At 44.2% G+C, this 17,621-nt stretch overlaps 1 protein-coding gene and 1 long non-coding RNA gene across 4 annotated transcripts in view; one reads left to right on the top strand and one right to left on the bottom strand.

Moving 5' to 3' along the window:
• The window catches only part of MCFD2 (multiple coagulation factor deficiency 2, ER cargo receptor complex subunit), a 13,935-nt gene extending 2,199 nt beyond the window's left edge, over nt 1–11,736 (bottom strand). The window contains exons 1-3 of one of the 2 annotated variants that reach the window (XM_014592142.2): nt 11,653–11,736; nt 3,173–3,333; nt 2,323–2,482 (exon numbers count right to left, since the gene is read on the bottom strand). In XM_014592142.2, coding sequence (XP_014447628.1) covers nt 2,323–2,482; nt 3,173–3,321 — 309 coding nt within the window. In that variant the 5' untranslated portion in view covers nt 3,322–3,333; nt 11,653–11,736. Of the gene's footprint in view, nt 1–2,322; nt 2,483–3,172; nt 3,334–11,404; nt 11,510–11,652 lie in introns of those variants that run through there. The other variant, XM_006159879.3, reaches the window with a different exon arrangement.
• A 97-nt stretch (nt 11,737–11,833) lies between these two features.
• On the top strand, nt 11,834–16,573 carry LOC106736138 (uncharacterized). Of its 2 annotated transcripts, none has more exons than XR_001371239.2 (3): nt 11,834–11,954; nt 13,932–14,137; nt 16,542–16,573. It is a non-coding gene; the product is annotated as an uncharacterized LOC106736138 (long non-coding RNA). The 2 variants fall into 2 exon arrangements; XR_001371238.2 differs by lacking the exon at nt 16,542–16,573 and adding an exon at nt 16,329–16,534.
• Nucleotides 16,574–17,621: the final 1,048 nt, after the last annotated feature.

Raw genomic sequence — 17,621 nt, 5'->3', positions numbered from 1 at the left:
GGCCCAGTGGCCATAAACGAAAAACCCCCCCAAAAAAAAAAAGAAAAAAAAAAAAAAAGAAATTACATTTGCCAGTTAAAAGGAGGCAGCAATCAATAAAGGCCTTTGCTTATTTTCTTTAGAAATTGTTGTTCTTTCTTTTATAATTACAAAAGTAACACGTGTTCATTTTAGAAAGCTGGGTCTGGCTTATATAGATCTGTGAGTTTATTCATAGATTCCAGGACCTACACACTCATCCTAAAGAAAAGCTCACAGCCCAAACCCTTCTGAGGGTCGGCTCTGTGCAATTCCTGATAAAGCACGGACAGTGACATACCAGACAAAATCTTGGCATCAATAGAAGAGGAAGAAGGCACTGCTAACCAGTAGAATCTGTTAGGATCTTTATTTGTTTATTTATTTTTAAGAGATATTTTTCCTATAGAGTGTATGCACTTGCTGGAGAAAAAGAGACAGAAAGCGAGAAATTACCACCACCACCCCCAGGGGGATGGCCACGCCACAATCCCTTCCCCTCCATTCTCTTCTCAAGATCTTGGATATGCAAGCACTTGTGCCTAGCATGTATTTTTTTAAAAATTATTATTTATTTAATTAACTCCATTTGTTGTTATTATTTTTTAATTTGATCAGAGAGAGAGAGAAAGGGAAAGGAAGAAAGCAAGCCATGGTGGGACTTGAACCACAGCCAGCCATGTGGGAATCAAGCATCTTTAACCACCACACCACCTGCCAGCTCCCTCTCCCCACCTGCGTGTTTTTTAAACCTCTGGGTTCCAGACTCAAGCCAGGGTCAATGTAGGAGTCCAGCAACATAAACATTATGCCATCTGCTAGTCTCTGTTAGGATCTTTGAGAAGAAGGTATTTTCCTTGCTCCTGAAGCAGAAATAGGGAGACTCACTGAGCCAGGTGTTAAGGCCATTCACGTCCTGAGTCAGGTCTTCCTTTGACACATCTCCCACATCCACCCTTTCCTTTCCTATCATCATCACCATCCTTGTCTGCCAGGACTGCTGAATCCCAGCTGGTCTTTTGTTCTTTAAAGATTTTTGCCAAGGGGCATATGCGCTCACTGGAGACACAGAGAGGGCAAATGATAAATCACACCCCAAGGGGATAACCATGCCACAATCCCTTCTTCTCCATTTTCCTCTTGGGATTCTGGGCATGCATACAGAATGTGCCTAGCTTGTTTTTTAAGCCACTGGGCTTGGGACTTGAACCACAGAGCTGGCCATGTAGGATCCAGTGCCTTTATCACTATACCATCTACTGTCCCTCTCTCTACCCCAACTGAAATGAGTTACTCTCTTAACATTAGTCTTTCCTCTCAGTCATCAGTTTGTCTATCTCGAGACACTGTCACTGTCCTGTGCAAAACTGCTGGTACTCCCTACTGTCTTTAAAGCAAATCCTAACCTCCACTTCTGGCAGCCATGTGATCACACCCATATCACTGACCTGCCTAGTCTCCTCTCTACAGAGGGCAGTTAGGGTTAGGCTGGTGTAGCAGAATGAAATGCTATTAAATCTAGAGGCACGACATCCTGATTTTAGCTTCTTCATGAAGAAAATGGGCATAACACAATGCCTGCCCATGCCTACTTGGGCTGTTGCAAAAATCCAAAGAGATCTCTAAGCTATGTGAAAGTGCTCCAGAAACTATAGAGCACATAGGGGCCAGCAAGTAGCACAGTGGCTAAAGTGCTGGATCCCATATGGTTGACCATGTGGTTTGAGCCCTGGACCCAGTGGCTTGAAAATCACAGTGGGCATCTGTACATGCAAGTCCAAAATCCCAAGAGAAGACTGGAAGAGAAAGGACTACAGCATGGCTATCTGCCCTGGGGGTGATTTCTGACCTTCCCTCTCTCTCTGGTGAGCACATATGCCCTAAAGAAACACTTTTAAAAGAAACTACAGAGCACTGTACAATATCACACAAACCCTCAACTACTGCCATGTCCCTTGCTCCGTAGGTCCCAATTTGACATTCTTTTAAAATGAAATAACTTCTCCCCTCCCCTGCATTTTGAATGTAGTCATCTTAGGCACTGGTTCTCAGACTCTGGTGTGTAGCAAAAAAGCCTGCAGCTCTTGTTAAAGATACAAATGCCCAGTCCTGGGGCTTCTGCTTCAGCAGGTCACTCTCTACAGGAAGGATCATTGAAAGGAAAGAGACAGAACAGAGGGGTGAGCAGGGAAAGGAGAAGCAGCACTGATACCTACGGACAGCACAGGTCATCAAGACTGGGGACAGAATTACCAAAGAGAAGCCTTTCCAAGGTACTGCCCACCAAGTCACTGCCTGACCTACCTCCTTATGGACATGAGTAATGGCTGTGGAGAGTTCTAGGCCATCAAGCAAATTATTGCCATCATAATCATGCATTTTGAAATAGTGGAGCTGCAGTTCTTGTGGGGACATCTCTGCCTCTGGTTTGTTGATGACACCTTCTAGATGCTCCATGATATGCCTAAAAAAACAAAAGTCAGACTCAGACCACTTGGCAGAGATATTTGGATCATGACAAAAGCTTAAGGACTCTGGAAATTCAAGACCTTAAACTTTATCTAGTATGAGAAAACGGAGATGGTGGCCAGTCACACTCAAGGATAATACATAGAAGACAGCAAATCTATTAAGCCATCCAGATTATAGGGTGCTTTGCCCTCTTTATTAGAATTTTGTTATAACTCTTTTTAAGCCTTTAATTTAAAAAAATATTTTTAAATTAAGGAAAACAAAGTATGATGTCTAAGGATTCCTGGCCTCGGATAAAAACTGCAACAATCATTCAATGTTTGAATATGTCATTTAAAAAAAATCATTTTGTAAGAGTCAGGAAATATTAGCTATAATCTGGATTCTGCCAATAATGTGTGTGTGTGTGTGTGTGTCTGTGTCTGTCTGTCTGTCTGTCTCTGACAAAGAGAGAGACTGAATTCACACAAGTAATTTATCTCATTTGGGCCTCAAGATCTTCTACCTGTGATATGATGATGAAAAAAGAATACCTGACTTATGCAAAGCTATTATCATCCTTAAAACATTTCAAGGAGCTCTACAAATAGGAGAGCGGAAAAGAGGACAGTGTGTCCTTGCAGCTGGCTGTAGCTGCAGCTGACAGGGAGGCCCTAGACCACAGCCCGGGCTGAATACGTACTCTTGGTCGTGCACTGTGTTCTTATCCAGGCCCACGCTGCCAGGGTGGGAGAAGCTGGCCCCAGGTTCCTCAGCCCTGGCACCTGGGGTACAAAATGCCCAGAGCAGGCCACACAGGAAGGGGGTTCTAAGCAGCCTCAGGGATCTCATGGTCTCCAGTACCTGGGAGGTGGGGAACACAGGAGATAAAAGCAGAGGACAAGATAGGTTTCTTTCAAGATTTGACAAGGTGCTCCAGGGAACCCAACAAAAAGCAGCAAGGTTGGGAAGACTGCACATCAAACTGGGCCCAAGGCCAACTCTGCCACCAGACTATGGATGGCCTTGGGCACTCCAGGCTGCCATCATTCAAATAGGGAGGAGGGAGGTCCATGACATTTTCTGAAGCCCTTTCAGAGTACCAAGCAATTTCATGAGAGCTTAATGGGCTCAGAGATTGGCCCTACCTACTAGAAGCTTGAGAGAAATACTTTCTACTTAAAGCACTAAGAAAGGCAGAAAGTGGAATGTACTAGAGAAAGATAAAATGCTCTGGGGATTCTGAGGTAAACATGCCCTGGGTGAAGGAAAATCTGAGAAGGCTATGGACATGGTATTAGCTGGGCCTGGACAGACATGCAGGGATTGAAGGATGGAGAGACAGGTGGGAGCACAGTGGCAGGTGCAGTCTAGTGGGAAAGAAACTGCAAGCAGTTCAATGGGGCTGGAGCTTAGAGTTATGAACAGAAGGTAGGCTGCAAAGGTGGAATAAGACTGGACAAGGCTTTGCACACTAGGCTAAAGGGGTGATGTTTCCTGAGGCTTCATGGGGAGCCACTGATGATTCATGAACGGGAGACGATATCAGAACTTGGTTTCAGAATGACTAAGGAGAGCATGACCAGAGAAAGGACATGGGAGCTGAGGGGACAAGAAGGTGGCTCAAATCAAAATCTGCAGGAGTGGACACAGAGAAGAGGACGTTAACTCCTATCTTGCCCACCTCCCAAAGCTGTGACGACAACAAGTACCTTAATCACTATGACAGAGCATTGGAAAGGAAAGTCACAGAGAAATTAGGATCTCATCAAGTACTCCTGGGGTTTGTCTATCCTTGCAATTGCAGTCAACAACAAGATGACACAGTGGGATACAGAGCAAGTCCCCCAGAAGCAGGGAGCACTTCATTCCCACCAGTCTCCCCTATCGTAGATTAGGAAGGCCTTTAATAACTGTTGGTGCAAGGCTGGGTGGTGGCACTGTGGAAGACTGGACACTCATGGGAAAGGTCCTGGGTTGGTGACATATGACCTCCCTGAGCATGCCAGGCATGCACACACAGGCCTGTGATCTGGAATGGCTCAGACGTGGGATGGATTATGGCATGGGGACCCTCTTAGAAGTGTTTGTCTGTCTCTCTCTCTCTCATGGAATAAATACACTTTAAAAGTAAATAAATAACCATTAATTCAACTGCAAGTCTTAGTCCCTCCTGGGGCTTCTAGACTGACTTCAAAAGGAAGAAGGACATTCAGGAGTCCTACATACAAGAGGACTTCAAGAAATTCATGGAGGAACCAGCAGGTAGTGCGGTGATTGAGGTGCTGAACTTTTCACATGACTGACCACAGTTCACATCCCAGAACTGGTAGCTTACTTTCTCTCTCTCTGTGTATGTCTCTTCAGTGAACGCATGTGAAAAAATAATTTAAAAAATTTTCTTAAAATTTCATTAAAACAGGGACCAGCAGTTGGCGTAATGGCTATGGCGCTAGACTCCCATGTAGTTGGCTGCGGTCCAAGTTCCAGACTCGGTGTCTTAAACTCACATCAGGTGCATGTGCGTGCGTGCCCAAGATCCCAAGAGGAGAATGGAGAAGGGATTGCAGCGTGGCCATGACCCCAGGTGGTGATTTCTCGCTTTCTGTCTCTCTGGTGAGCACATGCACCCTATAGCAAAAATCTCTCTCTCTCAAAAAAAAAAAAAAAAAAAAACTTCATTAAAACATGGAATTAAAGTACAAGTTTATTTTAGTGTGAAAAAATTGAAAAAATTGAAATCATGCAGTTATTTTCATAACAAATATTTTCTTTGAATTTTTGAAACTGTTCCCCCGTATAAAACAAACCATAAATAAATAAATAAATAAAACACTTTCCAAAAGGCAGGATAGATTCTGCTGGACAAAGACTAGTGATTTCAGGGTTGGCAGGTGGTATGATGATTAAGGTGCTAGATTCACACATGGCCAACTGTGTGGTTCAAGTCCCAGACCCAGTGTTTTGCTTTCTCACTTTTTCTTTCTTTCTCTCTCTGTGGTAAAATTTAAAATAAATAATAATAACAAATAAAATTAAGTAAAATAAACAAATAAATCTTTAAAAATAAATAAATGACCAGTGATTTCTTTTTTATTTAGAGGTTTTTGCTATAGGGCACGTGCACTCGCCAGACAGACAGAGAGACAGACAGAGAAACAGAAAGCAAGAAATCACCCCCCAGGGGGGATGGCCATGCTGCAATCCCTTCTCCTCCATTCTCCTCTCGGGATCTTGGGCTCGCACACACACGTGCCGGGCATGAGTTTTAAGCCACCGGGTCCGGACGTGAACCGCGGTCGACTACATGGGAGTCCAGCGACATAGCCATTATGCTAACTGCTGGTCCCATACCAGTGATTTCTAAGGGGCCAATTGTAGCCCACCATCTCAAACCTAAAGCAGTAAAGATAAAGTACAATGTACTGGTCATATCATTACATAGCTACATATTATAGTGCTCTGCTCAGAACTGCTGTTGTCACTACCTTCTGTACCTGGAGCTGGGAAGCAGATGTATTATAGTCCCTCTCACTTATTCTAAAAGGCTGTTAGGGTAGAACCCTAATTCTTCTATTCTACAACATTTAAAAGAATTTCCTATACCCATTTTGCCCATTAGCAGTATCATCTCCCATGGCGCTGCTCTAAAAGCGTGACCATCCTCCCTGGGGGATGACTTCTCACTTTCTGTCTCTCGGTCTCTCTCTGTCTTTCTGGTAATAGTCGGGACCAGAAGATGGTGTAACGGTTATGTTGCTGGACTTCCCCGTGGTTGACAGTAATTTGAGTCCTGGGCCTGGTGGCTTAAAACTCACACTGGGCATGTGTGTATACATGCCCAAATTCCCAGGAGGAGACTGGAGGAAAAGAGACTGTGGCGTGGCCATCCTCCTGGGGGTGGGAGGTGATTTCTCACTTTCTGTCTCTCTGTCTCTCTCTCTGGCAAGCGCATGCACCCTATAGCAAAAATAAAAAAGGACTATGGCCATTGAGATATATACCTTCCAGAGTGCTAAAAAGCAGCATCTAGTCCTATTACTAAACAGTGACATCATAATGAAAAATGCATACTTAATAATTTTTTAAAAATGAGAAAGAACCAGTTGCAAAGGTCTATAAATAATAATTTACTTTTATAAAATTTTTAAAAGAATTATCTTATTTAACTTTGTTTATTTCAGTTTGACCAGAGAAGGAAAGAGAGGGGGAGAGAGGAAGAGAGAGGGAGGAGGGGGGAGAGAGAGAGAGAGAGAGAGAGCGCAAGCAAGCTACCAGACACAGGACTCAAACCACGGTTGGCCATGTGGAAGTTCACTCCGCCACCTGCTGGCCCCCACTTTTGTAAAATTTTTAAAATATATTTATTCCAAAACAATGACTAAAACCTGTTAATAAAGATTATCTGGGGTTATAAGGTCAGGAGTGATTATGATTTTCTTCTTTTATTTTCATATTCTAAAATTTCAACCATAAACCTTTTTTTCTTTACAAGTATGTATTCAATGTAATCTATCCCATACTTTTCTTTTGATACTATATGAAAAGGATTGAAAAAAGAAAAAAGAGAGTTTCCAGGTTCGAATTTCAGACCCAGCAGCTTGTAAAACATGCTGGGTGCATATGTGTGCATGCTTAAAATCCTAATAAAATGGAGAAATGGAAGGGAAGGGATTGTGACATAACTGTGCCCTACTGAGGAGCAGGTGGGGTGCTTTCCTTCTCTCTCTCATTGTCTCTGTCCAACAAGTGTATGCACCCTCTGGCAATTAAAAAAAAAAGAGTTTTTAAAGAATTTTTATGGGGACCAGCAGATGGAGTAAGGACTATGTTGCTATACTCCCATGTAGTCAACCGCAGCTCGAGTCCCAGACCAAGTGGCTTAAACTCATGTCGGGTGCGTGTGAATGCACACCCCAGACCCCAAGAGGAAAATGGAGAAGGGACTGCAGTGTGACCATCCCCCCCTGGGGGGTGATTTCTTGCTTTCTGTCTCTGTCTCTGTCTTTCTGGCAAGCGCATGTGCCCTATAGCAAAAACTTCTCCAAAAAAAATAATTCTTATCTCAGGCCAACCAATGGTGTGGTGATTAAGGTGGCTAGATCTCACATGGCTAACTACATGGTTTGAGTCCTAGAACTAGCAGCTTGAAAACCACACCAGGTGTGTGTGTGTGTGTGTGTGTGTGTGTGTGTGCACCCAAAATCCCAAGAGGAAAATGGAGAAGAAAGGACTGTGGTGTGGCCATCCACCTTGGGAGTTGCTTTCTTACTCTTCCTCCACTCCCCCCATCCCATACCTCTCTCTGGTGAGTGCCTATACTCTCTAGCGAATTGGAAGAAGAAAAAAAAAAATCTTATCTCCGGAAATTAATTCAGGAGCAGCCAGAAACTACACTTCCAATTTTACCAGCAAGTGTTCATACCCTGATAAGGTCCCTGCCACTGTACCTGCTACCAGAAAACAAGGTCTCAAGTTACCTTTAACAGTGACTGCCCAGGCCAGAGATGAACAACTTGTTCTGACCACACATCTTAGAGTTCTGGGACAGGAGGGACTAGACAGGGGAGTCTAGTTCCTTCCAAGCCTTTCAGGCACATTTACATCAGATGGCTTCTTTCTCCAACAAGCCTTCTTCTACGCCAAGTCTGGCTTAGGTTTTCTTCCCATATGTCCCAAGTATGTCCCCTCTGAAGGCTATCTATTGCTAATGGCCGCTGTAAATATATCTTGAAAACTACCTGGCTGTCGGTGCCCCTTGCTGGACCGGGCTGTGAGGAGGCAGGAAGTGAATCCACATTTCCAGCACTGTGGCATTGTACCTAGCATAGAAGATGGTGGTTCTCAGCCTGTGTGCCAAGACCCTTGGGAGGTTGGGACAATCACCTTCACAGATATGCTGCCAAGTTTTGATGTCAATGGAACTGAGATAAAACTTTGATTTTGGAGATGTCTACCAGACAGATGGCTGAGCTGAGTAATCATTGAAGCCACAATCTCTAACATTCCCTCTAACTACATGGTTGGATGCTTAGCATATCAAATTGGTGTATGTTAAGGGTGTTCTATTCAGATAACACCAAAAAATAATCAAGTGATTAATAATACAATAGTTATGAGTCCTAATTACCATTTCTTTAAGGGGGAGGCAGAATAAAGGCCAAGAAGCACCAGTTATGACCTTATCTCATTTTAGTTTGCAGTTGCAGCTTTCTATGTATTGGCATACCACAAAAGCCATATCCCTAAACACACAGGAGAAACTCCTCCCAAGTGCTACAGTGGCAAAAGGGAATCTGAGTGCCACCTAACAAATTAAATTGCTCACTGTCAAAAGGAAACAGCAGCTACCCATTCTTTCCAAAGAACAAGTTGCATCATCCACACTTAGCTCAAGGCCACAGGGAAACAGCGTGGCAGATAAATCCCAGGAGTTCCTTAGTTCACTGGCTTTCTTTAGGAAATTATAGAAGCCAGGCTGGAGAAAAATCCAAGGAAAGAGGGATTTCTGGAAAGAAAATCCAAAACCCATGCCTTGAAACATTGCACTGGAGCAGCCTCAGTCCTGGGACGGAAGTGCTGGACCATGGTTAGAAGTGGACCTCCTACGAGGCCTTGACCCTGACAGGGCTCCCGTCACTGCTTGGCAGCTTCTTCCTGTCCCAGAGCCTTTGTTTCCTCTGGTTACATCTGTCAATTCTCCCAAGCCTGGTTCAAATGTTGCCTCAGGATTTTTTTTTTTTTTTTAGATATTTTTGCTGTAGGGCATGTGCGCTCACCAGAGAGACAGAAAGCAAGAAATCACCCCCCTCCAAGGGGGATGGCCAATGCTACAATCCCTTCTCCTCTTGGGATCTTGGGCATGCATGCACACGTGCCCAGTTTTAAGCCTCCAGGTCTGGGACTCAAACCAGTCTATTACGTGGGAGTCCAGCAATGTAACCCTTTCCTCATCTGCTGGTCCCATCTCTTTCTCTCTCTTTTAAAGAGGTGTTTGCTTTAAGACACTGGAGAGAGAGAGAGAAAGAGACAAAGATGGTGAGATGAAAAGTGAGAAATCCCCCCCAACCCCAGGCAGGTGGCCAAACTATAGTCCCTTCTCCTCCAGTCTCTTCCCAGGATCTTGGGCATACACACACACACACACACACACACACACACACACACACACCTGGCCTAAGTTTCAAGCCACCAGGTCCCTGGGACTTGAATTGCAGTTGGCCATGTGGAAGTCCAGCAACATAACCATTATGCCATCTACTGGCCCCAACCTCAAGATTCTTTCATGGAAAAGAATCAGTCTGCAGCCTCTCACTTTGATTCCACCTTAATATACAGTCACATATTATCCTCCTTTGCTGTTTTTCTTATCTTTCTCTTAGAGGGCTAAGACCTACCTTTTCTCTCATCTACCCTAGAGAGTTCTGCTTAGCTGACCCAGGGGAAGAACGTGTTAATGTCTGAATTAGGGTAGTGAGTCTTGGCACCTAGGTATGTTACTGCCTATCACAGAGGATCAAGCCTAAGCTGGAACTTCCCTTTGGAGGTTTCCCACCAGTGATTTGGCCTGGCCCACACTTCCCTCTCATTGTGTCATTAGTCCTATCAGCATATAAGAGTCTAGAGCCAGCTTTCCTCTCAGCAGCTGTTGGAAACTTTTTCTCAGGTCTGGGACCCTGAGGTAAAAATCTAAACGCAAAACAGTCAACACTTACCAATATTCAGACCCAGAGTCAATGTTAAAGAAAAACTCTGACCAGTGCTTCCCTATTTGCCATGGCCAAGGCCCTGGGCTGAAGGCAAAAAAATAACTGGGTTCCTAGGCTGAAGAAGACTCCACAAGGCTAAGAGGTTAAGGCAGGCATTTAAGAACTTCAACTATTTGTTCATTTGGGGAGCCCAAGGAGCAGCCAAGCTTTATGTATACATTTAACCAACCTATGTAGAGCCTGGTAACAGCAGCAGCAGAGGTACCAAGGATAGGACTGTGAGCCAGACTCCTCTCACACAGTCTGGTGGGAGAGACTAGGAAACAGACATCCATGGAGTGATACAGAAGCCCCATCTCATACCCAGAATAACGCACAAAGGATAAGGACTATTTCAACTAAAGTGTAGTGCCTCTGACAGACGGAATATACCTTAATGAACACCTAAGCCCAGAAAGAAGTCCAATCTAGGAGCTAAAAAGTATTCAATATGGCTGAAGACATGGAGTGGAGACTGATGAATTTAGGGTACAAAGAGGACGGGCCATGAACGCCTTATAAGCCCTGTACAAGAACTTCTTGGAGCAATGGGGGTCCACAGAAGGGCGAAAAGGGGATGGGGGGAGGGTTCTGACGACATGATCAGATTTGTTTGAAGACTGTGGCTGCAGCTTCCTTGTACAGAACATATTACAGATGACCACAGAAGGGATGCAAGGGACCAGTCCGGAGGCTGAAGTAGTATACAGGAGCATGACGGTGGCCTGAACTAGGGCCAAGGAACGGGGGGCGATCCGAGAGCTTTGTGACGGATTTGATGTCAGGGGCGTGGGGCGGGGGGGGGAGTGTAGATGAGAATGACGTCCAGGTTCAGGCTGGGACAACTGGGTGGAAGGTGGTGCCACGACCAGAGAGGGACTACAGAAAGAAATCTGTTTCCCCCTCCTTCCCACGCCCCTGCTCCAGCACAGCCCTGCCAACCTTGCCAGACCCGACAGGACCCGATGTCTCCCCCAGAGGAAGATGGGCACCCCAGACCTCGGAAAAGGGAGAGATTGGGCTGGGGTTGCGAAAAATGCTTCTGCCTCAAGAGAAAGGCCCTATTCCCAACCAAGTGTCCAGAGGCTCTCGGACGCCGAGCTCCCAATCCCGCTGCGGACGCCTAAGTCCCACCCTCGGACCTCAGCCCCCAGGGCTGGACCTCGGTTGACCGCTAGTCCGCTTACCTGCACTGTCCCCACCGCAGACCCGAAGCCCTCCAGGGAGAACCTGCTAGCTCTCTCCCCGAACACCTTCTGAACCCCGCCCCCAGAGCAGCGCTGCGCACGCGCACTCCCTGCCGCCCGCCCATTGGCGCCGCGGGGCCCCACCTCCTGCCCTGAGGTCGGTTGTGTGGACAACTCGAGTGAGCCCACGTGTAACAGACCAGCGCCCAGCAGCCCAGGAGGGGTCAGGGAGATGCAGTTTTGCTTGCCTTTCTGAAAGCGACACTCGGCTGCAGTCCAGGTGAGGCCACTAGAAGCGCCAGGAGACCGGCAGGTTGCTAGGCAGCCCCGAAAGCCCCCAGGAACGTAAGTTGGCGTCTGACGCGGGACGGCGGATCCGGATGGGGCGGACCTTGCTCTTGCAGGTACGTTGGTTTCTCCAATGCAAGTTATGAAGAAAGATAATAGGAATCGTAACGAAAGGACTAGAGGACACTGGAGCCAGCTTTGGATCTTGCGTTTCGAAGACTGACCTACTTCCAGCTTCTGCTTGACCCATTGCACAAGCCGTGTAAGTCGCCGTACCCGTTCACTCCCTCATACCAAGATTTTGTGGGCGTCCCAGTTTAGATACCACCTTATCAGGAAAAGAGAACGCAAGAGACTGTGTGCTATTCCATTGTGTCATTATATAGTAATAGTACATTCTTATCCGTTCTACCACTGATGGAAACCTATGTAGCTTCCAATTTTAGGCTATTACAGATGATACGTTGAACAGTCTAGGACATGTCTTTTGTTGCACATCTGTTCACAGATCGGTTAGGTATTTACTTAAAGTAGAACTGCTAGCTTATAGGAAATGCTGTTGTTCAGCTTTATGAGACACTGCCAAAAGTATCTCCAACTGGTTGTGTCAGTACATACTTAAGCAAGAGCATATAAAAGTTATGTTGTTCTTCCTCCTCTCCAATACTTGGTACATCCCACCTTTTTAACTTTAGTTAAGAACTTATAATTCTGCTGAAGTCTCCAGACTATGAGAAGCTGTGTCTGGGCTTGAAAGAGGGGCCTGCACATAGTGTGTATGTGTGTGTGTGTATATATATGTATACATACTCTAGTGTACCTGGACTCTAAGGTGTATATAGGAGCTGGTAAGACTTATGGCTTTTAGATGTTATCTTCTTTTAGAAGAATGAGTGTATTCTATGTAAAAGTTCGTATATAGGAAAGAGGGTTGTACATGGGTTTTAGATAACTGAAGTGCTACACCAGACATAGTCTAGTGATTATATTGGTGATAGCCTAATTTCCACTTTGACTCCCTTCTCTCTTGTCTAGCTCCACAATAGAGACTAAACAACCACCACCAAAACCAATACTTGGGGCCAGCCAGTAGTGTGGTGAAGGTGCTAGATTCCCACATGGTAGACCATAGTTCAAGTCCTGGCTCCGGAGGCTTGAAAATCATGCTGCGTGCTTATGTATACCTGCCCCAATTTCTGAGAGGAGAATGGAGGAAAAGGGACTACGGCGTGGCCATCCCTCCTGGGAGAAGTGAATTCTCACTTTCCCTCTCATCTCTCTCTGGCAAATGCATGTGCCGTATGGCAGAAACTAAAAAAACAAACAAAAACAAACAAAACAACAACAAAAAACTCACTTTCCCATCTTTTTTGCAGCTTGAGAACCATAAACACAGTTCTAGGCATGATACCTGAGGAGAACTTAAAAGTCATTGGCATTTCTGATAAAAGTACAGCGATTAGTCCAGTCCTTTACCTTTCTTCATGGGGATGTAACACCTCAGCAGTCATCTTCCAACCATGGAAGGAAGTCATGAACAATTTCAGAAAGGCTACCCCAATGCAGCCAAGCCAAGACCAACAGCCGCTGCCTATCTCCAGATATCTTGGACCCGGCAGCTTGAAACTCACACCGGGTGCACGTGCCCACCCCAGATTCTGAGAGGAGAATGGAAAACAAGGGATTGTGACATAGCCATCCCCCCAGGGGATGATCTCTCGCTTTCTGTCTCTCTGTCTCTCCAGTGAGCACACGTGCCCTATAGCGAAAGTCTCTCTCCAAAAAAAAAAAAATTGGAAAAATGTTCATTTGATAGCACAGTCTGTATAATTATTTGATTATATATCATGGTTTAAAGTACACTTTAAATTTTTTCATTGAAATTTCTTTTGAGTCTTAAGTTATACATGGACATGCACGAAAATAAAATGGAACACAAAGGGTCTAATAAAGAACCAAGTTCGATCACCAGCTCTTTGCTCACTTGCTAACTGCTGTTTATGACCACACCAAGGCTAAGTAGGGGGATAGACTGGGGAGTGAATAATTTCTTTTTTTGATGCAATCAGATGTTAGTTGCCCTACTCCCATTTGACTGATGTTTAATGCTGAGTCACTCATGAATCTTTCTGTGCTATTCTGCTGGGGCCCTCACTGTAGTTCCCTTGACATGGGCAGCCATTGTCATGCAATGGGCTTTTGGTCTTTTCTTAATATCCAGTGTCCTCTGATCCTCCAGCAGACATTTGTTGAGCAAGATCCCTTTAAAAATGATCCCAGGCTGCTGGCTCAAGTGCTTATGAAAGGGTCTCGGACAACTAGACCAGGCAAGCCCAATGGGACCTGAACAGTGGAAGAAATACTGTGTGAGATGTCTGGGAAGATGGACCTAAGAGCACATCCCTGAAGAGTCTTGTGATCCCAAGCATGGCTCAGGAAGAAGAGGTAAGACTTCCCAATCCCTCTAGAAAGATGAAGAGAGAATGAAGCAAACAGATGAGATTTGATGATTCAGAAGAATGTGAAGTACACTGACCTGACTGTGAGAGGCTGTGGCAGGACCCTGACATTAGAAAGCATATATGGGGAGAATCCTGTGTTACAGTGGCTTGCACATGCAGAAAGCACAGGGGTGTGCTGTTCTTAGCTAATTTGCCCTTAGATCCATTCCTCGCTCTTTCCCTATTGTGTTTTATATCATTGGAGGTGGAGAGGGCTGACCCTTGAATTGCATTTTCTAGGCTTCTGATAACAGTTGAAGCAGGGCTTTATATTTATCTCTTTCTTATTCCTATTTCCAATAAGGGTGAAATACAGTGCTAGAGCTTGGAATTTGGGCTTGTATGGGATATTTTGAATGTAGGTATACTGTGAGTTGAGATGATGAGAATGATCATCTACATTTAATGATCTTGTTTCTCTCATCCTTGATTTTGTCAAAAAAATACAAGACTCCTGATGAAAAGTCTTAATTCTTGAAGTTCTAAACAATGTATTCTGTCCTGCTAATAAGTCAAATACATTAATGTTCCTTGAAACTCCTTTTTTTGTTTCCCTCTCCTCTCCCATGACACTGTTCTTGTTTAGAATTTTTGACATTAAGTATTCCACATAAACATTCCCTTTTTCTTTCTTTCTTTTTTTTTTTTTTTAAAGGTTTTTACAACAGGATATGTGTGCTTGCTGGAGACAGAGAGAGAGAGACAGTAAAAGGGAAAATGAAAAATCACCCCCTGGGGGACCAGCAGTTAGCGGAATGGCTATGTTACTAGACTCGCATGTATTCGGCCGCAGATTGAGTCCCGGACCTGGCTTAAACTCATGCCAGGCGCATGTGTGCATGTGCCCAAGATCCCAAGAGGAAAATGGAGGAGAAGGGATTGCGGCATGGCCATCCCCCCTGGAGGGTGATTTGTCACTTTCTGTCTCTCTGTCTCTGTCTTTCTGGCAAGCACACGTGCCCTATAGCAAAAATGTCTTCAAAAAAAAGAAGAAGAAAAATCACCCCCTGGGTGGGATGGCCATACTCAATCCCTACTCCTCCATTTGCCTCCTGGGATTTTGGGCAAGCATGCACAGGCACCTGGTATGATTTTCAAGCTACCAGGTCTGGTACTCTAACTGCTGTTAGCCATGTGGCAGTCCAGTGCCTTAACCACCATGCCACCTGCTGGCCCTAGCTTTTATTTTCAACAGCAATAAATTGATCAAATTTTTTGATCACCCTGACATCCCATATTTCTTGAAGGTTTTGAATTTGTGTTTCTGACTTAAACACTTCCTTCAGAAATATTTTCACTGTGGATTTTGTGTGCTAGATTTCTGAGGACTCTTTTGCTTGAAAGTATCTTTATTACTCTCACATAAAAGGAAAATTTGGCTTACATAAAACTTTATGGTGAGTTCTTTTTCTTCGGTACTTATATAAAAAATAATATTTGATCATAAGAAAAACATTATGGTCATCTAAAAAGATCAGGTGAATGGCATTTGACAAAATCCAATGTCCCTTCATGATTATAAAAACCTTTGAATAAATCAGGAATAGGATACTCCCTCAATCTGATAAATGGCATCTGTTGAACACTCACAGTTAGGGCCAGCCAGTGGTGTGATGGTTAAAACGACTAGGTCCCACATGGCCAACTGTGGTTCAAGCCAGACTTGGTGACCTAAAGAAGAGGTTAGCCATGTGGCAGTCCAGTGCCTTTACGTGTGTGTGTGTGTGTGTGTATGTGTGTGTGTGTGTACGTGTACGTGTACCCAGAATCCTGAAAGGAAAAATGGAGAAGGGATTGAGGCATGATCATTCATGTCCCATAAAGGGGTGCTTTCTTTCTCATTCCCCTGGCCCTTTTCTCTCTCCTTCCAGCAAGCATATTTGCTCTGTAGGAAGACAGGGAAAAAGCCCGCATATAACCTTCTCATAATGGGGCCAGCAGGTGGCATGATGGTTAAGGCACTGGACTCCCAGTTGACTGATTTCAGTTCGAGTCTCATACCTGACAGCTTGAAAATTATGCTGGGTGCATGTGTGCACGTGCCCGGAATCCCAGGAGGAGAAGGGATAGTGTTATGGCCATCCCCCTAGGAGGTGATTTCTCACTTTCCCTCTCATTGTCTTTCTTGTCTTCAGTGATTGTACGTGTCCTATGGTAAAACCTTAAAAAAGTTCTCATAGTAGAAGATCGAATGTTTTTCCCCTCAACATCAGGAACAAAAGAAGGATGTCCACATTTAACACTTCTGTTGAAAGTGTTCTAGTATATTCATCACACCACAGCTTCAAGCCATTGCAGAAAAATATAAAAGGTACAAATATTAAAATGTCTTTATTTGGGACTGGCAGGTGACGTGATGGTTAAGGCATTGGATTCCCACATGGCTGACCACAGTTCAAGTCCCAGACCTGGCAGTTTGCTTTCTCTGTTTCTCTCTCTTATCAAATAGAATAATAATAAAAATTAATAAATAAATTTTAAATGTCATTATTCAGAGATAATATCATCATGCACATAGAAAATCTGAAGTCACATGTTTGAAAATTGAGCAACTTGAACATTGAACTAACTAATCCTTTGATGAATTGGCCTTTAGATTCTGGGCTGTTTCCCATTCAGCTTTCAGTGTTTGGTTTGTTTGTTTTTAAGTATAAGTCTGTTCATTGTACTGCACTGTTTAAATAAAATGTTGACACATACCTAATCAGAATAAATCTACCCAGCTATATCAACTGATTCAATTGGGATAAAAGGCAGTCCACGAACTAGTTCCTAAACTGACTACTCCCCTCCCTCCATTAAAAAACAAAAACAAAAACAAAATAAAACATTATTTTCTATTTTTCTCTAAGCACCATTAATAATTATTTTTTCTTTTATACCAAATATCTGACAGAATTTTAATAATAAGTGAATGGATGGATGAGCAAATGAATTAGTTAATTTTCTTTTCTTTAAGCTTCCTAGAAGGTGCATGTGCTCTCCGGAGGGAGACAGAGAGAGGAGGGAAAGTGAGAAATCACTTCTAAAAGGGGATGGTCACATCTCAGTCCCTTCTCCATTCTCCCCTCAGGATTTTGGGTACATACACATACTTAAGTACCTGGCATGATTTTTAAATCTCCAGGCCCAGGACTTGAACCCTCAGTTGGCCATGTGGGATCCAACCACCTTAACCTCTGCACCACCTACTGGCCCAAATTAGTTAATTTTAAAAATACTATAAATGTTTTCTTTCTTTCTTTCTTTCTTTCTTTCTTTCTTTGTTATAGGGCTCATGTACTCTTAGGAGAGGGAAAGTGAGAAAGCACCCTCCTACCCTAGAGAGATGGCTACACCACAGTCCCTTTTCTTCCATTTTCCTCTTGGGATTTTGTGCACTCTCACACACATTGCCAGTGTATCTTTTTTTTTTTTTTTTTTGGAGG

This window comes from Tupaia chinensis, unplaced genomic scaffold, assembly GCF_000334495.1.
Source record: "Tupaia chinensis unplaced genomic scaffold, TupChi_1.0 Scaffold000661_1, whole genome shotgun sequence".
NCBI lineage: Eukaryota > Metazoa > Chordata > Mammalia > Scandentia > Tupaiidae > Tupaia > Tupaia belangeri.
The sequence above is the reverse complement of the archived record's forward strand: the minus strand, read 5'-3'. Positions and strand labels throughout refer to the sequence as shown.